The 25,732-nt window shown below is 46.6% G+C and overlaps 1 protein-coding gene across 1 annotated transcript in view; it reads right to left on the bottom strand.

Annotated features, from left to right (window-relative positions):
• Positions 1-25,732, bottom strand: part of pkhd1l1.1 (PKHD1 like 1, tandem duplicate 1) — a 402,260-nt gene that overhangs the window by 57,318 nt on the left and 319,210 nt on the right. Inside the window, exons 70-73 of the mRNA XM_070881087.1 lie at positions 22,044-22,209; positions 20,716-20,948; positions 10,262-10,429; positions 344-501 (exon numbers count right to left, since the gene is read on the bottom strand). Coding sequence (XP_070737188.1) covers positions 344-501; positions 10,262-10,429; positions 20,716-20,948; positions 22,044-22,209 — 725 coding nt within the window. The remainder of the gene's footprint in view (positions 1-343; positions 502-10,261; positions 10,430-20,715; positions 20,949-22,043; positions 22,210-25,732) is intronic.

Raw genomic sequence — 25,732 nt, 5'->3', positions numbered from 1 at the left:
GTCAGTTTCTCGACAGGTGGGTGAGGTTAAAGTTGCCCCCCCCCAATGTGCCTCACCTCTTTGGTGCTTTCTATTTCTGATATCCTCAGGTCCTTCCCCTCCCCTCCAATACCTCCCACCTCCCGAGTTCTTTTGCCTCACACTCAATATGCTTCCACTCCTGTCACATCCAACTAACTGCTGCCCTCAGCTACCTGTGCCCAACATGCACGAGGAAAAGCTACTGGTACAAGTATAAATACTGAAATCAGCCAAGCAAAGAGAAGAAAAAAATATAACCGTAGCAAGACACCCCAGAAACAGGATGCATAAAACATCAGCTGTCGCGGCGGTGGTTCCTTACTCTGCTGTCATCAGTGTTGAGAAGCATTAGCCGCAGATTCTGAGGACTGGTGCTGGTGAAGTATAGATCATAGGACTTATTCGTTGCCACAATTCCATGGAACAGCGAGATTCTTTTCTGACATGTATATCCAGAACACCAGCCGTGATCCTGTGGACCTGGAACAGTAACAATAAGGTAAGTATTTTGAAGTGCCAAGCTATACTACACAGGGCTCTGGTGAGACCGCACCTGGTGTATTATATAGTTTTGGTCTCTTTATCTGAGGAAGGATATACTTGCCATAGAGGGAGTGCAACGAAGGTTCACCAGACTGGTTCCTAGGATGGAGGGGATTGTCCTATGAGGAGAAATTTAGTAGACTAGGCCGATATTCTCGAGTTTAGAAGAATGAGGAGTGATCTCATTGAAACATATAAAATTCTGACAATGTACTACATAAGAGGTCACTGCACAAGGTAAAAGCTCACAGGGTTGTGGGTAATATATTAGCATGGATTGAGGATTGGCTAACTAACAGAAAACAAAGAGTCGGGATAAACGGGTCATTTTCCGGTTGGCAAACAATAACTAGTGGAGTGCTGCAGGGATTGGTGCTGGGTCCTCAACTATTTACAATCTATATTAATGACTTGGATGAAGGGACCGAGTGTAATGTAACCAAGTTTGCTAACGATACAAAGATGGGTGGGAAAGCAAATTGTGAGGAGGACACAAAAAATCTGCAAAGGGATATAGACAGGCTAAGTGAGTGGGCAAAAATTTGGCAGATGGAGTATAATGTAGGAAAATGTGAGGTTATTCACTTTGACAGAAAAAATAGAAAAGCAGATTATAATTTAAATGGAGAAAAATTGCAAAGTGCTTCAATACAGAGGGACCTGGGGGTCCTTGTCCATGAAAAACAAAAAAGTGAGTATGCAGGTACAGCAAGTAATCAGGAATGTTGGCCTTTATTGCAAGGGGGTTAGAGTATAAAAGCAGAGAAGTCCTACTAAAACTGTACAGGGTATTGGTGAGGCCACACCTGGAGTACTGCGGGCAGATTTGGTCTCCGTATTTAAGAAAGGATATACTTGCATTGGAGGCTGTTCAGGGAAGGTTCACGAGGTTGATTCCAGAGATGAGGTGGTTGACTTATGAAGATAGGTTGAGTAGGTTGGGTCTATACTCATTGGAGTTCAGAAGAATGAGAGGTGATCTTATCGAAACATATAAGATAATGAGGGGGCTGGACAAGTTGGATGCAAAGAGTATATTTCTACTCATAGGGGAAACCAAAACTAGGGGGCATCGTCTCAGAATTAGGAGCTGCCTATTTAAAACTGAGATGAGGAGGAATTTCTTCTCTCAGAGAGTTGTAAATCTGTGGAATTCTCTGCCCTGGAGGCTAGGTCATTAAATATATTTAAGGCGGAGATAGACAGATTTTTGTGCGATAAGGGAATAAAGAGTTATGGGGAGCGGGCAGGGAAGTGGAGCTGAGTCCATGATCAGATCAGCCATGATCTTATTAAATGGCGGAGCAGGCTCGAGGGGTAAAATGGCCTACTCCTGTTCCTATTTCTTGTGTTCTTGTGAAGGCATGCCGACTGAGGAGTAAACCAACTTTCAAGGCTATAAGTAGAAATCCCCAGGGACGACATAGCATGGAAGAAAAGCAACAGGACGAGGAGATTTTGGAGATACATTTCATTAGGAGCACAAAGGTAGCTCACAGCTATTTGCGAAGTATCTGCATCCAAGTAGACGTTGCAGGAACCAAGATACCCATGGAAATTGACACTGGTGCATCAGAGAGCGTAGCACCAGAATCGCTATGGGCCTGAAATCCCGGTTCTGGGCTTCCCGCAGGCGGTCGCCTGAAAAGAAGAAAAAAGATGCGCACCTACCTTTTGCTCAGGCGCCCACCAGCGATTCTGGTTTTAGGTCTCTTCTTCATGCACATCTTGTAGGTACGTAACTGAAGCTGGAGCTGGAGTCACGTAGGCCTGAACACCCAATCAAGGTAAAGTATTCTCATTCATAGTAATAGGAGCTCCGTAACTCCAAGTTCCTATTACTATCAATAAGAAACCCCCTCCCGCAAACACCCAAACATAACATAGAAAATAAAAATACACCTCACGTATTTAACATTAATTGAAATTAAAGTTAACAAAATGTTTCAGGAAAAAAAAAATATTTTTTTTAAATGCTGTTATCAGGGTTTAAAATAAAGTTACCTTAGTGGACAGGATTTTTAACATAAAAATGTGTTTTAAAATTTTATTTTTATATGTTTTTTATATGTTTTAAAATTCTTATGCCGGTAAAAGTAGGCTATGCTGGGCAAGAGATGGGCAAATACCGCAATCTTGCCCATGCGAATGTCCTGGCTGCGGGGATGCGGAAGACCTGTCAAGCTAAAACTTGACAGATCGGAAAAGCCAGTTTTCGGTGCATACGCATTGCGTACCGAAAACCGGCTATTGTGGGGCCGCTCCAGGTCCGTATGTATTCCGTACGGACCCGGCGAGGCCGGAATTTCAGGCCCATTATCTCGACAAGTTGAATGATATTCCACTGGAGAAGTCAAAGATAGAGCTGCGAGCTTACTCGGGAGAACAAATTCCTGTGGTAGGTCATATCACCGTACCGGTGAAATACAAGGATCAATTTCAGAGCTTGCCTCGCTTAGTGGTGGCAGCAGACAAGCCTGCCTTACTTGGTAGAAATTGGTTAGGATCATTGAAGCTGGATTGGAATGAGATTTTTCGTGTTGATATGAGATTTGCATCGAAGGATGATGTCATCAAGAAGTATCCGAAGGTGTTCTGCGAAACAGGCAGTCCGATCCAAGGCTTCAAGGTGAGTGTCAGGATACAGAAGGTCGCTAGACCAGCTTACTCAAGCTACGTACCGTACCATATGCACTCAAGAAGAGAATTGAGCAAGAACTCAAAAGACTAGAGACTGAGAACATTATCTCCAAAAAAGATGAATGTAATTGGACTACATCCATTGTTGTACCTAAGTCAGATGATAAGGCAAGGTTGTGTGGTGATTATAAGGTAACCATAAACCAGGTTCTAGAGGGTAATCTCCCCAAAACATTGCCAAATGTAGAAGATTTGTTCACAACGCTGACAGGTGGTCAGATCTTTTCAAAGTTCTATCTTACAAATGCCTACTTACAACTGGAGCTAGATGAAGAGTCCAAGTCATGCTTGACTATAAATACTTATCTAGGCCTATACCAATTTAATAGGCTACCATTTGGAATGTCTTCCGCCCCTGCCATATTCCAAGGGATAATGAACCAGATTTTGCAAGGCATTGAAGGGGTAGTATGTTATTTAGATGACATACTAATTTCAGCACCTAACTGACAAATCCATAATAATGTATTGAATGAAGTGCTCAAATGGCTAGAGAAACACAGAGTATGAATGACTGCTCGCAAGTGTGAGTTATTTCAAAACTCAGTGGCGTACTTAGGGCACAGAGTAGACAAAGATGGTTTACAACCAACAAAGGGAAAGCTGGATGCAATTAGAAATGCACCCACTCCCAAGAATGTCACTGAATTTCAATCATTTTTTGGTCTTTTGAACTATTATGGGCAGTTCCTACCAAATTTGGCTATAGTGTTACATCCATTGAATGAGCGGTTGAAAGAACAGGTCCATTGGAAGTGGTCAGAAGAATGTGACACAGCATTCAAGGAGTGTAAAAGCCAGTTGGTAGAAAGCACCATGTTAGTTCAGTATGACTTAACTAAGGAGATCAAGCTAGCATGTGACGTCGCTCCATATGGAGTTGGCAGCAGTGATGTCTCATGTACTACATAGTGGGGAGGAGAGACCAATTGTTTTTGCTTCACGCATTCTCAGTGCCAGTGAGTGTAATTATGCGCAAATCGAAACGGAAACTTTGGCATTTATTTTTGGGGTCAAGAAGTTTCACAAATACTTGTATGGTCGTAAGTTTACCATCGTTACGGACCATAAGCCCCTGACAGTAATCCTCCATCCAAAGTCCCCAGTTCCAACCTTAGCTGCAGCCAGAATGCAGAGATGGGCTTTGATTTTGTCAGCATATATGTATGACATTGAGTACAGACAATCAGCTGATCACAATAATGCTGATGCTATGTCTAGGTTGTTATCCCCATCACAAATTGTACCCAATAGGAAAGAAGTGTTCTATTTTTCATGCATTGATGAACTGCCAGTCACAGCTGAAGAGATTGGTAGAGCAACCAAACGTGACCTAGTTATGTCAAAGGTGTATGATTACATCGCAAATGGCTGGCCAAAACAGCTAACAGAGAAAGATTTTCATCCATTCTTCATTCATAGGAATGAATTGTCCGTGGATAAAGATTGTATCATGTGGGGTGCAAGAGTGGTTATCCCAAATAAATTCAGGTCCAAATTATTAGGAGATCTTCATGACCAGCACCTGGGAATGTGCTTGACCAAGAGTTTTGCATGCAGTTACTTATGGTGGCCAGGTCTAGATAAAGATATAGAGTACATCGTTAATTAGTGTACGACATGTCAATCGGTAAGCAAGCAACCACCATCAGTACCATTACAGCCATGGAAATGACCTCTCAGGGTATGGCAAAGGTCACATATCGATTTTGCTGAGCTAGAAGGACAGTAATTGTTCATTGTTATTGATAGCCATTCAAAGTGGGGAGAGGTGTTTCCGATGCGGAAAATTACAAGTAAAACACTAGAGCATTTGTGAAGATTATTTTCTTCATATGGCCTCCCAGAAGAAATTGTGTCTGATAATTGGCCACAATTTTGTTCAGAAGAATTTGCACAGTTCACAAGCAAAAATGGTGTGAAACATACCAATGTGCCACCGTATCACCCTGCTTCAAATGGTGCAGCAGAGCGCATAATACAAATTGTAAAACGTACCATCATCAAACAAATATTGGATTCAAATCCAAAGAAACGAAAGTTGTCGTTGGACCACAAATTGGCTAATTTTCTGATTACTTTTTGTAATACTCCTCATACTACTGGTAGAACGCGAGCAGAGTTGTTTCTCAAATGACAGCAACGAACCAGGTTCTCGTTGTTAAAGTCAAACTTGGCACAGTCCGTAGAAGAGAAACAATTAAGACAGAAAGAGAATCATGATAGAGGTAGAGTAAGAGAGATAAGTGTGAAATTAAATCAGAAGGTTAGAGTGAAGAACCATCACCATAAATGGTTAAAGTGGTTACCAGGAGTGGTGAAGATATGTGGTCCTCGCACATATTTAGTCAAGATGTTTGGTCATGGACAGGTTAGGTTTGTTCACATTGATCATATTTTACCTACAGATGTAGAAGGAGTTGAAAGTTGGAATGATTCGATTATTTCTGACTCATCAGATAGTCTTGTTACAAGTACAGTACCAGTAGCATATCCTACATCAAATGTACTATAAACAAGTCGAAGAGAAAGTCATAATTTAAGTCCGAGTCCGAGTCAGGCAGACAAACAGTCTGAAGTTGTCGAGAGTTCAAATGTAGATCAAGGGTATCCCTTGCAGGAAAACATTCCTCAGGATCAGCCTAGAAAGAGTCTAAGTTCGATCTCATGTTTGGGACATTCTGTTTGAGAACGAAGGTATTCTCTTTGAAACAGAAAACAAGTAGTTAAGTTTGATTTGTAAATATGGAAAAATAAGTCCAAGGGCTAGATTTGACACTTTTGTGCTTATCGCCCAAAAATGGACGTTATTTCTGGTGTGGGTGGTAAAAAAACGTTTTCAGATCGCTGGCTTCTCGCCCATTCTCAAAGCACCTGGTCTCCATTTTTTTAAATGGGCGTTACTGCGAGCGCTATGAAATGGGTGGTAGCGTTAAATCTCGCTGACCTTCTGCCATAAATGTGGTCGTCCTTAGCAACGGCATGGCAATGCTCGATTCCCGCGATTCAGGAGGTCACAGGTCATCATGACATGTACAGAAGAGGAGACAGAGAGAGAGGGAGCTCAGAGGGACTGAAGGCGTGTCTGGGTGTGGTGTGGCTGCTTTGGGAGGAAGGAAGGAGACTTTAGAGCTTCACAGCAAGTAGGCAAATAAAAATTAGCTGTTACCAACCACATATTTGGTCGAATTTGGCCTATAATGGAGAGAGAGGAGGAGGCGACACAGCACGCTGTAGAGACTGACGCTGGAGAGCGCAGTGAGATGGGAGAGGAGCACATTGGAGGGCACAAAAGAGCCAGGAGGTTCTCGGACGAGGCAAATGCCTCCCTCCTGCAGGAGGTCGAGTTACGCTGGCGTGATTTGACACAGGGAGGGCGTGGGAAGCCCTACCCAAAGGCCTGCCAGAGGATATGGACCGAGATAGCAGAGGTAGTCTCGTCGGCGACCAACAAAGTTCGTGAGGGCAACCAATGCCACAAACGATGGAACGACCTTGTGGGATCCACAAGAGTAAGTATTACATTGATTTGCATGTACTTATGTATTTATATAATTTAATTTGTAACAGTCATGATTGACTATCATCAGATGTGAGATCTTTCACTTTTACGGGGAATGTTTTACTCAAAGCCTGCGGTCACGGTGTACATCTTTAGGTAAAGAATGATAATTTTCATAATAACCATGATTACATCTATTGGTTATGTGTTGTATCAGTCTCTGTGACAGTACCTAGCAATGATATCACGGAATGATCTCATGCCATGTCATCCTGTCACCTTTTACAGAAGAAGCTATTGACAATGAGGTCCATGCAGAGGCGAACAGGTGGGGGGCCACCAGTCACCTGCGACATCACTGACATGGAGGAGCGAGTGCTCGCAGTCGTGGGGAAGCACCCCCGGACAGCCACGGATGCATCTGCAGACCCTGAAGTGATGCCACGTGAGCAAAGCTTATACCATTGCGTGATGTGAAGTGAATAGATGCCACACCCACTCATATCCGAACAATCATATATGATAGATGATTTCTAAAATAGTCATAGAAATAATGATGGCCTAATGAAAATCATTGCAATCCAAATGTGATGTCTGCGATGATTTTGAGAGCGGTGGTGCTTTTGTCGTGCATATGCTGCGTGTAGAGCTGGACTCACCTTGTGACCCTAGCATCCCCTTCTCCTCTAATAACCTCATTTGTGCTTTGCAGCTCAGCCAGCAGCACATCCACGGCAAGATCACAGAGGCCAGAAGACGGGGGCGTGGGGCCGGACTCTCCGGATGATCCTACATCTGGTGCTGAGGAGCTCCGATTCTCGCCCGTCAATCCGCTGGGTTTGTTCTCTACGGATGAGAGCGCGGACTTCGAGGAATCTGCATCACCACACTCCAGAAGACATTCCACCCCAAGGCCATCTAGTGCTCCTCCGGTCATTCCCGCCTCCACTCTGGAGGTACCGAGCCCAAGCACCTCGCCACAGGGCACCCCATTTGTCCCCAGGACGGTGCTGACCACGCGGAGGTCTCATGGACGTGGCAGGTCTGTTCCACGAGCGCCACATGACAGCGGAGAGATGGTAGGGTTGTCCAGGAGGACTGTAGGCATTGGTGACCAGCTCATTGAATCATTGGGGGCATATCCCGACAGTTGGCCACCATGACCGAGTACATACCGCGGATGGCGGAGGCCCTGGATGCGATAGCCAGGAACACTGCTGGCACAGGCCTCCCAGTGGTCCCCGAGCGCAGCACTCCACCCCTAGGTTCTGCATCACCACTGCAAATGACAGATGAGAGCAAGGACCAAGATCCTGCTTCTGCATCAGAGAATGTTGCCCCTTCGGCACCTCGCCACTCCCGTACCTGTCCAACCACCACATCTGCCTTCATCCCCCCCAATGAGGCACCGCCTGAGGAGCTCCTCGGCCAGGCGCCATGGAGCGAGGAGGGGAAGGGGTAGAGGTGGGGAGAAGAAGGAGAGGGGTGAAGGAAAGTGAGGTGCATGTCCGCAGGTGATGGCTGTGTTATATCTCCATCTGGGTGTATGCAATTTGTTGTAATGTATGGGGGGGGGGGGTGGTCACCCTCCTGCTTTGCCTTTGTATTCTGTGTTGCTGGACATGTTGAACATTTGATTGATGTCAATGGTGGAAAAAGTGGGGTGTGGGTAGGGTTTGAGTGTTATTGCCTGTGATACTTATGATTTCAGACCAATATTGGTATAACATTTTTTTTTATTGAACATAACCTTGTTGCTCATTGTCTCAGATAGCTGGACTGTTACACATGGTCCTTAACATGAAAGGGTTAAACACAGCTTAACATCAATCAAAGTAAAGTTTAACTGGCACCAAGGTGATGGGCACCATTGATGTCTGAGCTGCACACACACAGCAGTGTGTCAGCATTGTCACTCACATCAGCGCTCTTTCAGGCAAATCGTTCAGATATCAGCTCCTCACGTAAGAGTCTTGCAGTTATGTAGCCGCCACGGGCCCTTTTCTGCGGTCTGGAGGGGGTCGTGGGCATGGTTGCATAGTCAGCCTGATTGTCTGGCCCTAGGTCAGCGTCCAGTCCCTCGTTGTCCTCTTCCTCTCTCTCCTGAGGTGGAGCATCAGTCCCTTCTGGCAATTCTTGGCCCCTCATGATAGCCAGGTTGTGCAGCATCGAACACACGACCACTAATTTACCTACTTGCTCAGGGTTATATTGTAGCTCCCCTCCTGAGTGGTCAAGACATCTGACGTGCTGCTTAAGCACAGTTATTGTTTGGTGGCCCCATTGCATTGTAAGTATAATAGCGATTGATCAGAAGCAATGATTTCTTCACTAAAATACACCTGGAGTAAAGCCCCAATAGTCCAGAGTCTGAAAGTATGTCTGTTGAGATGTTCACTTCACCTGAGAAGAACTCCAGAGTCAATGCAAACTACCCCAAAGTTGAGGCAGCCTTTTGAATGAAGCGACCTGCGATTTTAAAAATGCCAGCCACACCGCTGGCGTTCGTTCAGAACAGTTCCGCTTTTTCTGGGCGTTTTTTGGGCGAGCGATATTGTGGGCGATATGTGTGCGAGGTGGTGAAAATGACAGTGTTAGTTTTACCAAATGTGCTCTTTACAACAAAAAAAAGTGGGTGGGTGGTATTATTGAATCTTGGCGTTAATTCCGTGTGGAAATTAACGCTGGGCGATATTATGGGCTTTGGTTTCGCCCATTCTGATGATTCCGTCCAAAAAAAGTGGGCGGGCGGTATTATTTTTGCCCGCCGTTAAGCACATGGGGAAAGTAACGCTCGGCGGTAAGTTTCCGAAAAATGCCCGTCAGTTTCCATGTTGTGCCAAAATGGGCAATATATGAGCATTATACATCATTTCAGCAGTAAAATGGGCATTAAGTGGGCGTTAAGTATGCAAAGAAAGTGGAGGTTCTAGTTCTATATCTTTTGTTATGTATAACAATGCAAGTTATGTATGATGATTGTTTGTTACAATGACTTCTTCATTAAGGAGGGAGAAGTGTAATATAGTTACACCTAGTGGACTACTGTGGTAATGCAGCCATTGCTGTTCACAATAATAAAAAGGAGTTGAAGCCATCTTGGAAAGTGCAGTGTGTTTGTGATGTTTTAGAGAATGTACCACATACTTGAAGTGCCGCAACCTACAAGGCTACGGACCAAGAGCTGGAAAGTGGGATTTGGCTGCGTAGCTCTTTGTCGGCCGGCACGGACACAATGGGTCAAAATGGCCTCTTGCCTTGCTGTAAATTTCTATGATTCTACTGAACAGGTTTTAAGCAAGTTCAGAGGCAGAGAAAGGTGGGGAGGGGAGGAAAGAACAAAAGGGAAGGTCTATGATATGGCGGAACTGTTTTGTTACAAATTCCCATTCATAAATTGGTTCCAACTCACAGCCAATCTTTCTTTGCTACATCAGTCCAGTTATTCTGTCACTTTGTGAAATACAAGTAGGCGAATCTGAAAGTGACACATACCGTTAATAAGGTCGATATAACCCTCGGAGAGGAGAGCCACTGGAGACAACCTCCTGGTCTCTGTATCAGGGTCAAGGCTCTCAATAACCAGCATTTCGTAGTTTAGCCCAAAGCATTTGTAGCTTTGCCAGTTGGACATGTAGGCACAGGTGGAATCTCGGATAATGCCTGTGGGAGAAAAATAAGTGGTGATGTAATACTGATAAAGGCAGTCGCCCTGAAGGAATGTTGTGTCCGAGACAGAATCATTCAGTCTCATCCCTTAAACATCATTCATTCTTCAATTTGAACATAGCTGCAGCAGTTTGTCCTCTTTACACAGGGATCATAGAACCTTACAGCACAGAAGGAGGCCATCCAGCTCATCGTGCCTGTATGGCTCTCTGAAAGAGCTGTCCGAATAGTCTCACTCCCCTGCTCTTTCCCCATAGCCCAGCAAATGTTTCCCCTTCAAGTATTTACCCGATTACCTTTTGAAGGTTACTCTTGAATTTGCTTCCACTGCCCTTTCAGGCAGTGCATTCCAGATCACAACTCGCTGCATAAAAACAATTCTCCTTATCTCCCCTCTGGTTCTTTTGGCAAATAGCTTCAACCTATGTCCTCTGGTTACTGATCCTCCTACCACTGGAAACAGTTTCTCTTCATTTACTATCAAAACTCTTCATGATTTTGAACACCTCCATAAATCTCCTCTTCTCTGCTTGAGGGGGAACAATCCCAGCTTCTCTAATCTCTCCTTTGTTCAGCTTAGTCCAGATCTCTCTAAATACCCTCACTCTGATTCCTTGGATATTATATTTCACCTCCTGGGTCAGAGCGAACGACTGTCCTGCTGTACTGCTGCTGGAAGATGTCGTGACTCAGATCAGACTATTGACTGCAATGGAAGAGAAATCCAGGCGGGGTGTGAAACAGCCTGCCGATTCGCTACCGGCCATTTTGCACTCCTGCCTGTCATGTATGTAAACTCTTTGTATTCCCAATGTAACTATGTACAATGTACCTACCACCTGAGGGCGCTGCTGTTGGAGGCCCAGGGGTTTCCTGCCATGGTGTGCAGAGGGATATAAAAGGCAGCCAGCCATGCTACTCCTCACTTTGCAGTCGTATTAAATGGACTGAAGTCACACAGCTCTTGCTCACAGTACAAGGCCTCGTGGAGTCATTTTGATGGCAATTGTAGACATAACAGCTGCAACAAGAATACAGACTTTCATGCGATTATGGCTACCTTTGGCACACTAAAAGACTTCGCAGAGGGTGATGATTGGGATGCCTTCACGGAAAGGCTTGAGCAATATTTTGTGGTAAACGACTTGGCAGGAGAGACGGACACATCGGCGGAGAAGCGCAAGGCTATACTGCTGACTAGTTGTGGGCCCGAGGTCTACCGCCTCGTCAGGGACTTGCTGGCACCCACGATAAGACATACGATGAGCTGACTGAACTAATTTGCGATACCATACAGATGACTTCCTACCAGAACCGGAGCTCACTGGCAAGTACTGTACGTAAAATAACGCCGATTACAGGCAGAACTGTTGAACTAATAAGAACTGTACAGAGCAGAGCCTACATGCCTGCTGCTGCTAGTCTGCCAAGGGATGTAAATGTGAAATCATTAACACAATGCTGGCGTTGCGGGGGTAGTCATGGGGCCCATCAATGTCGATTTAAAGACTATGAGTGCAAAAGCTGTAGAACAAGGGGCCACCTCCAGCGAATGTGCAAACGTACTGCGACTCACCACGTGGCAGTGGAGTCGGCTGAAGAGTCCCGATCCAGCATGGATCACAAAGGACAAGCGAGCGAGACAACTCAGCCCGAGGGAGCAGAGTGCGGGGTGCACACCCTCTCCACAAAAAGTCATCCCATGATGATAAAAGTCAAAATAAATGGCGTTCCTGTATCCATGGAGCTGGACACAGGGGTGAGTCAGTCAATTATGAGCCAGAAGCCATTTGAAAGGCTGTGGGGCAACAACAAAGCACAAAGACCAAAGTTGAGCCCGATTCAGACAAAGCTGCGCACTTAGATCAAGGAACTGATACCAGTTATTGGCAGTGCGAACGTAAAAGTATCCTATGATGGAGAGGCACACGAGCTGCCACTGTGGGGTGTACCAGGTGATGGGCCAACGCTGTTTGGCAGAAGCTGGATGGGGAAGATTCGGTGGAACTGGGAAGACGTCAACGTATTATCGTCAGTGGACAATGCTTCCTGTGCTCAAGTGCTGAGCAAGTTCCCATCTTTATTTGGACCAGGCATCGGCAACTTCACAGGCACCAAAGTACAGATCCACTTGGTCCCCAAGGCACGGCCCGTTCATCACAAGGCTCGAGTGGTCACCTACATGATGAGGGAGAAAGTGGAGATCAAATTGGACAGACTTCAACGCGAGGGAATCATATCGCCAGTCGAGTTCAACGAGTGGGCCAGCCTGATTGTACCGGTACTAAAGAGCGATGGCATGGTCAGAATCTGCTGCGACTACAAAATAATGATCAACCGAGTCTCGTTATAGGACCAGTACCCACTACCCAAAGCCGATGCCCTTTTCGTGACATTAGCAGGGGGAAAGGCGTTCACCAAGCTGGATCTAATCTCCGCTTACATGACCCAGGAGCTGGTTGAGTCGTCGAAAAAATTAACATGCATTAATACGCACAAAGGACTGTTCGTGTACCACAGGTGCCCATTCGGAATTCACTCGGCTGCAGCCATATTCCAAGGAAACATGGAGAGCCTGTTGAAATCGGTTCCACGCACCAGCGTATTTCAGGACGACATCCTCATCACTAGCCGCGACACTTCTGAACACCTGCACAACCTGGAAGAAGCTTTAAGTCGACTAAACAGAGTCGGACTCCGGTTGAAACGATCCAAATGTGTCTTTCTGGTGCTAGAGGTAGAATTCCTGGGGAGGAAGATTGCGGCAGACGGCATCAGACCCACAGACTCGAAGACAGAGGCCATCAAGAATGCACCCACACCACGAAATGTAACGGAGCTGCGCTCGTTCCTGGGACTCCTCAGCTATTTTGGTAACTTTCTTCCAGGGTTGAGCACCTTGCTGGAACCGTTGCACAAGCTGTTACGCAAGGGAGATTAATGGGTTTGGGGTAAAAATCAAGAGGTCGCCTTTGAGAAGGCCAGAAACCTGCTGTCTTCGAATGAGTTGCTGGTATTATATGACCCATGTAAATGTCTAGTATTAGCATGTGATGCGTCGTCGTACAGTGTCGGGTGTGTTTTGCAGCAAGCCAATGCAGTGGGCAAGCTCCAACCGGGTGCATAGCGTCCAGAAGCCTATCAAAGGCCGAAAGAGACTACAGCATGGTTGAAAAGGAGGCTTTTGTCATGTATCTTACATTATTATATATAACTGTATCCTAACATGCTATACATGACTGTAATAAGATATGACCTGTAACCACCAGCATACCTTACCACCAGGGGTGCACTTGCAAGAGACAGGTATATAAGGACAGGTCTCAGGCAAGTGCAGCATTCCAGAGCTGTGAAATAAAGGTGCAGGTCCAGAGTGACCTTGACTTCACTACATGCCTCGTGTGGATCTGTACTGAGGGGACAGGACTTTACAGTGGCGACGAGTTACGGGATTACAGAATCCACAGAATGGCGAACAATGGATCAGATGAAAAGTACAATGCGGGAGACAATTGGGAGGACTTTATAGAAAGGCTCCAGCAAAGCTTTGTAACCAAAGACTTGTTAGGTGATGATAAGGCAGACAACAGAAGAGCCCATCTCTTGACCAGCTGTGGCTCGAAAACATTCGCTTTAATGAAGGGCCTGCTGGCACCCGAGAAACCAGCAAGCAAGTCGTTTGAAGAATTGAGCACACTGGTAAGAGACCACCTGAAGCCAGCGAGCAGCCTACACATGGCCAGACACAGGTTCTACAACTACAGACGCTGTGTGGGCCAGAGCATACCCGACTTTGTGGCGGAACTTCGGAGGTTGGCTAGTTTATGTGAGTTCTCCAATGAACTGAGGAGAGAAATGCTGAGAGACCTTTTCATTGAAGGAATAGGCCACGCAGGCATATTCAGAAAGCTCATAGAGACCAAGAACCTGACCTTAGAGGCAGCAGCACTGGTTGCACAGACATTCTTGGTAGGGGAAGAAGAAACGAGGTTGATTTACAATGCAGGTACAACAACTAACGAAATATCGGAAGAAGAAGTTCACAGCACTAAACAAGCTGCTACCCCTACACACAGACAAAACCGGGAGAACAGGCTCCCGACAGCAGGCAGAAGCAATCAAGGGCCATAGGAACGGCCATTCACACCTCATCAACCCACAATGCGAGCAATCAATTACAAACTGAGAGAAGCTCAAGAGAGATCAGCCAGACGCAGCTCATTCTTTGGGCACACTCTGAACAATGGAACAGGTCTGTGCTGGAGGTGTGGGGTGGCCACTCATCAAGGGGATGTCGATTTCAGGAGGCTGTTTCCAGAAATTGTGAATATACAGGGCATTTGGCCCACATGTGCAAAGAAACGGCAACTCGGCTGGTATACAAACCGGATGGGTCGGAAAGTGGACCAGAAGATGGTGGGGACAGTACCCGGGACACCGATGTACAGTGGGTCAACATGATCAATGGCCGCTGCTCCTACAACAGGACGCCTCCAATAATGATGAGGGTCCTACTCAACGGGATATCTGTCAACATGGAGCTGGATACGGGAGCGAGTCAATCTCTCATGGGCGCTCAACAATTTGAACAACTGTGGCCGCATAAAAGAGACAGACCAAAACTCACAAGGGTCGACACCAAACTAAGGACCTATACCAAAGAAATCGTACCAGTCCTCGGCAGCGCCATGCTCTCTGTCACACACAAAGGGACAGTGAACCGGCTTCCCCTGTGGATTGTCCCCGGAGACCCCCCAGCACTGCTGGGGAGAAGCTGGCTGGCAAAACTAAACTGGAAATGGAATGATGTCCATGCCATGTCATTAGAGGAACGGACCTCCTGCTCAACAGTTATAAAGCAATTTGAACATCTCTTTCAGCCAGGTGTGGGCACTTTCAAAGAGGCCAAAGTCAAAATCTACATCACACAGGATGCTAGACCGGTCCATCACAAGGCCAGAGCTGTACCCAATGTGATGAGGGAAAAGATTGAACACGAACTAGACAGGCTTCTGCGGGAAGGCATTATATCACCTGTGGAATTTAGCGACTGGGCAAGTCCCATCGTCCCAGTCATGAAGCCTGATGGATCCGTATGAATCTGTGGGGACTACAAATCTACCATAAACAGAGTCTCCCGACAGGACCAATACCCGCTGCCCAGAGTGGAGGACTTATTTGCCACATTGGCTGGAGGTAAACTTTTCTCAAAATTAGACCTCACATCTGCGTATATGACGCAAGAATTGACCAAGGAATCCAAGCTACTCACCACTATCAACTCACATCGAGGCCTTTTCATGGACAATCGATGCCCATTCAGCATCAGGTCGGCAGCTGCCATATTCCAGCGCAACATGGAGAGTCTGCTCAAGTCCATCCCGGGGACGGTTGTATTTCAAGACGACATACTTATCATGGGCAGGGACACCGACTCCCATATCCGTAATTTGGAGGAAGTACTAAAGCGGTTGGATCGGGTAGGCCTACGAGTCAAGAAATCCAAGTGCCTGTTTCTCGCACCCGAGGTTGAATTTTTGGGCATAAGGATTGCCGCTGATGGAATCCGCCCAACAGAGTCCAAAACAGAAGCAATTCGCCTGGCACCCAGGCCCCGGAATGTCTCAGAACTGCGCGCCTTTCTCGGGCTACTCAATTACTTTGGGAACTTTATGCAGAACTTAAGCACGCTGCTGGAGCCTCTCCATGTGCTACTCAGGAAGGGGTGCGATTGGTTTTGGGGGACGCCCAGGAACGCGCCTTCAATAAGGCAAGCAACCTTCTGTGTTTCAACAGTGTTTTGACTTTCTTTGACCCAGGTAAAAAGCTAGTTCTCACATGCGATGCGTCAGCGTATGGGGTCGGGTGCGTTTTGCAACATGTCAATAGTGTGGGCAAATTACAACCCATAGCTTATGCCTCCAGGTCACTTTTGTGGGCGGAGCGCGGGTAGGGAATGGTAGAGAAGGAGGCGCTCGCGTGCGTGTACGGTGTGAAAAAGATGCACCAATACCTTTTCGGGGCCAAGTTCACGTTAGAAACCGAACACAAGCCCCTCACGTCCCTCCTATCCGAGAACAAGGCAATAAGCGCCAACGCCTCGGCGCGAATTCAACGGTGGGCACTCATGCTGGCGTCCTACGACTATACCATAAGGCACAGACCAGGCACAGACAACTGTGCCGACGCGCTCAGCAGGCTACCCCTGGCGACCACGGAAGGGTCTGACGAACAGGACTGTGAGATAGTCATGGCAATCAATGCCTTTGAGTCCACAGGTTCGCCCATGACAGCACGCCAAATCAGAGCCTGGACGGCCAGCGAACCCACGTTATCCGTAGTAAAAAGATGTGTCCTAACCGGTGACTGGGCAGAGGCTCGCGATGCCTGCCCCGAGGAATTAAAACCCTTTCACAGGCGCACGCATGAGCTATCACTACAGGCAGACTGCCTGATGTGGGGCAGCCGAGTAGTCATGCCTCTGCGAGGCAGAGAGGCATTTGTCCGGGAGCTCCACCGCGAGCACCCGGGGATCGTTCTCATGAAGGCTATAGCCAGATCCCACGTCTGGTGGCCTGGTATTGACGCGGACTTGGAGCTCTGCGTCCGAAGGTGCACCATTTGTGCCCAACTCAGCAATGCCCCCAGGGAGGCTCCACTGAGCCCCTGGCCCTGGCCTACCAAACCGGGGTCGCGGGTGCACGTAGACTATGCGGGCCCATTCATGGGCAAAATGTTCCTCGTAGTTGTAGATGCATTTTCAAAGTGGATCGAATACACCATTTTAAACTCGAGCACAACCTCCACCACTGTGGAGAGCTCGCAACCATGTTTGCAACGCACGGAATCCCTGACATATTGGTCAGTGACAATGGTCCGTGCTTCACCAGCGCAGAATTCCAAGACTTTATAATTGACCACGGCATAAATCACGTTAAGACGGCAACGTTCAAGCCGGCCTCCAACAGCCAGGCGGAGAGAGCAGTGCAAATCATTAAACAAGGCATGGTTAAAATCCAAGGTCCCACGCTGCAGGGTCGCCTGTCGCGACTGCTGCTGGCATACAGATCTCGTCCGCACTCACTGACTGGGATCCCCCCCGCGCAACTGTTGATGAAAAGGACTTTAAAAACAAGGCTCTCATTAATCCTCCCAGACATGCACGAAATCGTTGAGGCAAAGCGCCGTAAGCTGACTGAGTACCATGACAGAAATTCGAGGCGGAGATGGAATGAGATAGGGGACAAAGTGTTTGTACTAAGCTATGGCAGGGGTCCCAAATGGCTTGCAGGGACAGTAACGGGCAAGGAAGGAAACAGGCTACTGGTAGTACAAATGGACAATGGCAAAACCTGCCGGAGGCATGTAGACCAAGTCAAAAGCAGATTTACCAACAACACTGCAGAACCAGAGGCAGACTACAATGTGGAACTCGCACCACACCTGGTGGACAGACAGAGGGAACAACCTGAGGAAAGGGCAATCCCAACAGACAGCCCAGGCGAGTCAATAACAATCACACCAATCGAAACAGACAGCCCAGGCGAGATACCAGCAACCACACCCAAAGAAAAACAGACACCAAGGCAAACAACTGAACCACAACTCAGAAGCTCCATGCGAGAGCGTAGACCGCCTGAGAGACTGAACCTATAAAGACAATAAGACCTTGGGGGAGGGTGATGTCATGTATCTTACATTATTATATATAACTATATCCTAACATGCTATACATGACTGTAATAAGATATGATCTGTAACCACCAGCATACCTTATCACTAGGGCTACACTTGCAAGAGACAGGTATATAAGGACAGGTCTCAGGCAAGTACAGCATTCCAGAGCTGTGAAATAAAGGTGCAGGTCCAGAGTGACCTTGACTTCACTACATGCCTCGTGTGAATCTGTACTGAGGGGACAGGACTTTACAGCTTTAGCCTGTGTTTACAGTGTAAAAAAGATGCACCAATATTTGTTTGGACTCCGGTTCGAGTTAGAGACGGACCACAAGCCCCTAATTTGACTGTTTTCGGAACGCAAAGGCATAAACACCAATGCTTTGTCTCGAATCCAAAGATGGGCACTAACAGTGTCTGCCTACGACTATGTGATCCGCCACAGGCCAAGCACTGAAAACTGCGCCAATGCTCTCAGCCGACTACCGTTGCCCACCACCGGGGTGGATTCGGCACAGCCCGCAGACCTGCTGCTGGCCATGGATACCTTTGATAGCGAAGGGTCACTCATAACGGCCTGTGAAATTAAGACCTGGACTAGCCAGGATCCTCTGCTATTCCTTGTAAAAAGTTGCATCCTCAATGGGAGCTGGTCAGTGGTCCCTAGAGATATGCAAGACGAGATCAAGCCATTTTACCGTCGTAAAGATGAAATGTCAATCCATTCAGATTGCCTCTTATGGGGCAACCGCGTTATCTTGCCAAAGAAAGGCAGGAAAACCTTCTTACGTGACTTACACAGCACCCACCCAGGCATAGTCATGATGAAGGCTATCGCCAGGTCCCATGTCTGGTGGCCCGGCATTGACTCGGACCTGGAGTCGTACGTGCACCAGTGTAACACATGCTCACAACTGAGCGATGCTCCCAGGGAGGCTCCACTTAGTGTCTGGTCCTGGCCCTCAAAACCGTGGTCCAGGATCTATGTGGATTATGCAGGCCCCTTTCTGGGAAAGATGTTCCTGGTTGTTGTGGACGGTTACTCCAAATGGATTGAATGTGCTATAATGGCATTCAGAACGTGCATAGCCACCATTGAACGCCTCAGGGCCATGTTTGCCACCCATGGCTTACCCGACATTTTTGTCAGCGATAACAGTCCGTGCTTCACCAGCTCGGAATTCAATGAATTCATGACCCGTAATGGCATCAAGCATGTCAGATCTGCCCCATTCAGGCCTACATCCAACGGCCAAGCAGAGCGGGCAGTCCAAACCATAAAGCAGAGCTTGATACTTGTCACGGAAGGCTCCTTACAAACCCGACTGTCCTGGGTACTGCTCAGCTACAGGACACGACCCCACTCACTTACCGAGGATCCCCTCTGCAGAATTAATAATGAAACGAGCACTCAAAACCAGGCTCTCCTTAGTACACCCTGACCTCAGTGATCAGGTGGAAACCAGGCGTTATCAGCAAAACAAGTAACATGTATCACGCGACATCACTGTAAATAACTCTGTGTTTGTGCTGAATTACGGTCAGGGTCCCAAATGGGTCACTGGCACTGTATTAGCCAAGGAGGGGAATAGAGTGTTTGTTGTCAAACTGTTTAATGGTCAAATGAGCAGAAAACATTTGGACCAAAGCAAATTATGATTAACAGATAACCAGGAACCATCGGAAGAGGACCCACCGACACACGCCCAATCGACAACAGACCTCGCTGCCAACCACGAGGATGATCCCATCATCCCCAACAGTCCAGCCCAACCAGTCGCGCTGCAAGACAGCAGTGGCCCAACCAACTCACCCAGGCCAGAAGCGACACTTAGACAGTCAACCAGGGAGCGCAGGGCTCCGGTTCACCTTAACCTGTAATCAACTCACATCAAAGACTTGGGGGGGAATGATGTCATGTATGCAAAATCTTTGTATTCCCTATGTAACTATGTACGATGTACCACCTGAGGGCGCTGCTGTTGGAGGCCCAGGGGTTTCCTGCCCTGGTGTGCAGGGGCATATAAAAGGCAGCCAGCCATGCTGCTCCTCACTTTGCAGTCGTATTAAATGAACTGAAGTCACACAGCTCTTACTCACAGTACAAGGCCTCGTGGAGTCATTTCGATGGTAATTGCAGACATAACACTGCCCAACACTAATTGCTACCCCATTATTTCCTTCATTACATGACAACTCTGCCTTTCCGCACCCATGTCCCAGCAACCTCTTCTGTGATCCACACTTGCTGCCCTAAACTCTCTGAAACACCTCCAACTTTCCTCCCTCTTACAAAAGCAAAAATACTGCACATGCTGGAAATCTGAAATAAAGACAGAAAATACTGCAAACAATCAGCAGGTCAGGCAGCATCGGTGGAGAGAGAAACAGAAACAAAATTAACATTTCAGGTTGACCTTTCATCAGAACTGAAAGGTCACCGACCTGAAACATTAGCTCTGTTTGTCTCTCTCCTCCATCTTCATTCCTGCTCAGATCATTCATTATTCAACTGCTTCCCACTCTCCATTAATACACCAAAGTATGACTTAAATGCCAAATCACGCAGGGCTTATCTACGATAAAAAGGTTCACTTGCAAACCTTTGTGTGGTGCAATCTGGGAGACAGGAATGCGACTGCCATTTAAATAAGTCAGCAAAGGTTTTGGAATTCGATAATCGCCATTCCCATGGCGCCCGTCGCCATCCCATTCATATTCTGACTGAGGGACGACTGCTCCAACTCTTCCCAGGAACGAACCATCTAGATCTTTCAGGAGCGTCTTCTTCTTGGCATCACAGTCCATGTCCACACAGTCCGCAGGATTCACCTTGCTGCCAAATATCAACAACAAAAACAACAGGGTGAAGATTGGCAACTTTCTGCAACAAGGTCTATCAATAAACTGTGGAAATAGAGAAAGCAAAATAAACAGCAGATGCCGGAAATCTGAAACAAAAACAGAAAATGTTGGAAACACTCGGCAGGTCAGGCTGTGGGAGAGCGGAGGAGTGAGTGATTGGGGTGGTCAGAACTGGGTGAAATAAACAGTGTTTAAATAGGAACAGAACTAAAGGAAGGAGGAGGGACCGCACGCACACATACACACACACACACACACACACGCATGTACACACACTCGTACACACACACACGCATGTACACACACTCGTACACACACACACACACGCATGTACACACACTCGTACACACACACACACACGCATGTACACACACTCGTACACACACACACACCACACACAATCCCTATACACATACCATGTCCCACAATGTGATAATAACCAGATAATCTGTTTTAGTGATGTTGGTTGAGGGATAAATATTGGCCAAGAATTGGGGAGAATTCCCCTGCTCTTGATCGAAATAGTGGCCGTGGGATCTTTTATATCAACCTGAGAGACGGGGCCTCGGTTTAATGTCTCACCTAGAAGATGGCATGTCTGATAGTGCAGCACTCCCTCAGTACTGCCCCTCCGACAGTGCAGCGCTCCCTCAGTACTGCGCCGCTGAAGTGTTGGCCTAGATTATGTGCTCAAGTCATTGGAGTGGGACTTGAACCCACAACCTTCTGACTCAGAGGCAAAAGTGCTACCCACTGAAGAGTTTTGAGGCACTTCTTTTAAAGTGATAAGACTGGAGACTGCTGCACAGGTTGGGTAGGCGATGAAGTTATGATCTAAAGACTGGCTTTTTAAGCAGTGCTTAGGACCACTGAGTAGCTAGAAAGTAGAACTGCAATCAGGCAACAATGCAAGAGACCAACATTTGCAACTCTTCATAAAAAGCAGGATGATACTACCTGTGGTATTGACTTAGATCAGTACACAAGAGCTTGTTAGTGCTTTGTGAATGAGTTCTGAAGTTTAAGATTGACCTCAGCTTCACAAAGTGATTGTACAATAACTCACGTTACGTCGGGTCTGTGTATGAAGACTTTCCCTCGCTCCTCACTGTCTACAATGGTGATTCCCTTCACTATGATGGGGTGCTGCAGATCTTCATTACGAGGATTAGTGATAAACATGACATTCACCTCATTGGAACACATACCCTTGAATCCAACAAATGTTGTATCTACAATTAAAGGAAAATCAATAATTAGGTCACACTGAATTATCAAACGACAAATGTTTCAGTTTCAAATATTTAAAAGTCACAAAGGCAACACGTGTCTTTTCAGGGTCCTAGTTCTGTCTCCTTCAAGCTGGTACAGAAGTCTCACTGGATGCACTCGCTCACTGGATGCCATGTGTCCATAGCTCACTGGACATACTCGCTCACTGGATGCACTGGCTCCATGGCTCACTGTATGAGGGCACCGGATGCACCGGCTGACTGGATTCAGGGGCTGACTGGATACACTAGCTCACTAGATGCACTACCTCACTGGATGCAGTGGCTCCATGGCTCACTGGATGTAGAAACATAGAAACATAGAAATTAGGTGCAGGAGCAGGCCATTCGGCCCCTCGATCCTGCACTGGCATTCAATAAGATCATGGCTGATCATTCAACCTCAGTACTCCTTTCCTGCTTTCTCTCCATACCCCTTGATCCCTTTGGCCATATGGGCCATATCTAACTCCCTTTTGAATATATCTAACGAACTGGCCTCAACAACTTTCTGCGGTAGACAATTCCACAGCTTAACAACTCTCTGGGTGAAGAAGTTTCTCCTCATCTCGGTCCTAAATGGCTTACCCATAATTCTTAGAGTGTGACCCCTGGTTCTGGAACTTCCCAGCAACGGGAACATTCTTCCTGCTTCTAACCTGTCCAATCGCGTCAGAATTTTATATGTTTCTATGAGATCCCCTCTCATTCTTCTAAACTTCAGTGGATACAAGCCCAGTTGATCCACTCATATGTCAGTCCTGCCATCCCGGGAATCAATCTGTACTCCCTCAATAGCAAGAACGTCCTTCCTCAGATTAGGAGACCAAAAATGATCACAATATTCCAGGTGTGGCCTCACCAAGGCTCTGTACAACTGCAGTAAGACCTCCCTGCTCCTAAATCCAAATCCTCTAGCTATGAAGGCCAACATGCCATTTGCCTTCTTCACCGCCTGCTGTACCTGCATGCCAAACTTCAATGACTGATGTACCATGACACCCAGGTCTCGTTGCACCTCCCCTTTTCCTAATCTGTCACCATTCAGATAATATCCTGTCTTCCTGTTTTTGCCACCAAAGTGGATAACCTCACATTTATCCACATTATACTGCATCTGCCACGCAATTGCCCACTCACCTAACCTGTCCAAGTCACCCTGCAGCCTCTTCGCATCCTCCTCACAGCTCACACTGCCACCCAACTTAGTGTCATCCGCAAATTTGGAGATACTACATTTAATCCCCTCGTCTAAATCATTAATGTACAGTGTAAACAGCTGGGGCCCCAGCACAGAACCTTGCGGTATCCCACTAGTCACTGCCTGCCATTCTGAAAAGTACCCATTTACTCCTACTCTTTGCTTCCTGTCTGCCAACCAGTTCTCAATCCATGTCAGCACACTACCCCCAATCCATGTGCTTTAACTTTGCACATTAATCTCTTGTGTGGGACCTTGTCGAACGCCTTCTGAAAGTCCAAATATACCACATCAACTGGTTCCCCCTTGTCCACTCTACTGGAAACATCCTCAAAAAATTCCAGAAGATTTGTCAAGCATGATTTCCCTTTCACAAATCCATGCTGACTTGGACCTATCATGTCACCTCTTTCCAAATGCGCTGCTATGACATCCTTAATAATTGATTCCATCATTTTACCCACGACTGAGGTCAGGCTGACCGGTCTATAATTCCCTGTTTTCTCTCTCCCTCCTTTTTTAAAAAGTGGGGTTACATTGGCTACCCTCCACTCGATAGGAACTGATCCAGAGTCAATGGAATGTTGGAAAATGACTGTCAATGCATCCGCTATTTCCAAGGCCACCTCCTTAAGTACTCTGGGATGCAGTCCCTGGGGATTTATCGGCCTTCAATCCCATCAATTTCCCCAACACAATTTCCCAACTAATAAGAATTTCCCTCAGTTCCTCCTCCTTAGTAGACCCTCTGACCCCTTTTATATCCGGAAGGTTGTTTGCGTCCTCCTTAGTGAATACCGAACCAAAGTACTTGTTCAATTGGTCTGCCATTTCTTTGTTCCCCGTTATGACTTCCCCTGATTCTGACTGCAGGGGACCTACGTTTGTCTTTACTAACCTTTTTCTCTTTACATATCTATAGAAACTTTTGCAATCCGTCTTCATGTTCCCTGCAAGCTTCTTCTCGTACTCCATTTTCCCTGCCCTAATCAAACCCTTTGTCCTCCTCTGCTGAGTTCTAAATTTCTCCCAGTCCCCAGGTTCGCTGCTATTTCTGGCCAATTTGTATGCCACTTCCTTGACTTTAATAATATCCCTGATTTCCCTTGATAGCCACGGTTGAGCCACCTTCCCTTTTTTATTTTTACGCCAGATAGGAATGTACAATTGTTGTAGTTCATCCATGCGGTCTTTAAATGTCTGCCATTGCCCATCCACAGTCAACCCCTTAAGTATCATTCGCCAATCTATCCTAGCCAATTCACGCCTCATACCTTCAAAGTTACCCTTCTTTAAGTTCTGGACCATGGTCTCTGAATTAACTGTTTCATTCTCCATCCTAATGCAGAATTCCACCATATTATGGTCACTCTTCCCCAAGGGGCCTCGCACAACGAGATTGCTAATTAATCCTCTCTCATTACACAACACCCAGTCTAAGATGGCCCCCCCCCTAGTTGGTTCCTCAACATATTGGCCTAGAAAACCATTCCTTGTGCACTCCAGGAAATCCTCCTCCACCGTATTGCTTCCAGTTTGGTTAGCCCAATCTATGTGCATATTAAAGTCACCCATTATAACTGCTGCACCTTTATTGCATGCACCCCTAATTTCCTGTTTGATGCCTTCCCCAACATCACTACTACTGTTTTGGAGGTCTGTACACCACTCCCACTAACGTTTTTTGCCCTTTGGTGTTCTGCAGCTCTACGCATATAGATTCCACATTATCCAAGCTAATGTCCTTCCTAACTATTGCATTAATCTCCTCTTTAACCAGCAATGCTACCCCACCTCCTTTTCCTTTTATTCTATCCTTCCTGAATGTTGAATACCTCTGGATGTTGAGTTCCCAGCCCTGATCATCCTGGAGCCACGTCTCTGTAATCCCAATCACATCATATTTGTTAACATCTATTTGCACAGTTAATTCATCCATCTTATTATGGATACTCCTTGCATTAAGACACAAAGCCTTCAGGCTTGTTTTTTTTAACACCCTTTGTCCTTTTAGAATTTTGCTGTACAGTGGCCCTTTTTGTTCTTTTCCTTGTGTTTCTCTGCCCTCCACTTTTCCTCATCTCCTTTCTGTCTTTTGCTTTTGTCTCCTTTTTGTTTCCCTCTGTCTCCCTGCATTGGTTCCTATCCACGTCAATACATTACCCCCAATACCATGTGCTTTAATTTTGCACACCAATCTCTTGTGTGGGACCTAGTCAAAAGCCTTTTGAAAGTCCAAATACACCACATCCACTGGTTCTCCCTTGTCCACTCTGCTAGTTA

Source organism: Pristiophorus japonicus, chromosome 1 (assembly GCF_044704955.1).
Source record: "Pristiophorus japonicus isolate sPriJap1 chromosome 1, sPriJap1.hap1, whole genome shotgun sequence".
NCBI classification, from domain to species: Eukaryota; Metazoa; Chordata; class Chondrichthyes; family Pristiophoridae; genus Pristiophorus; species Pristiophorus japonicus.
The sequence above is the reverse complement of the archived record's forward strand: the minus strand, read 5'-3'. Positions and strand labels throughout refer to the sequence as shown.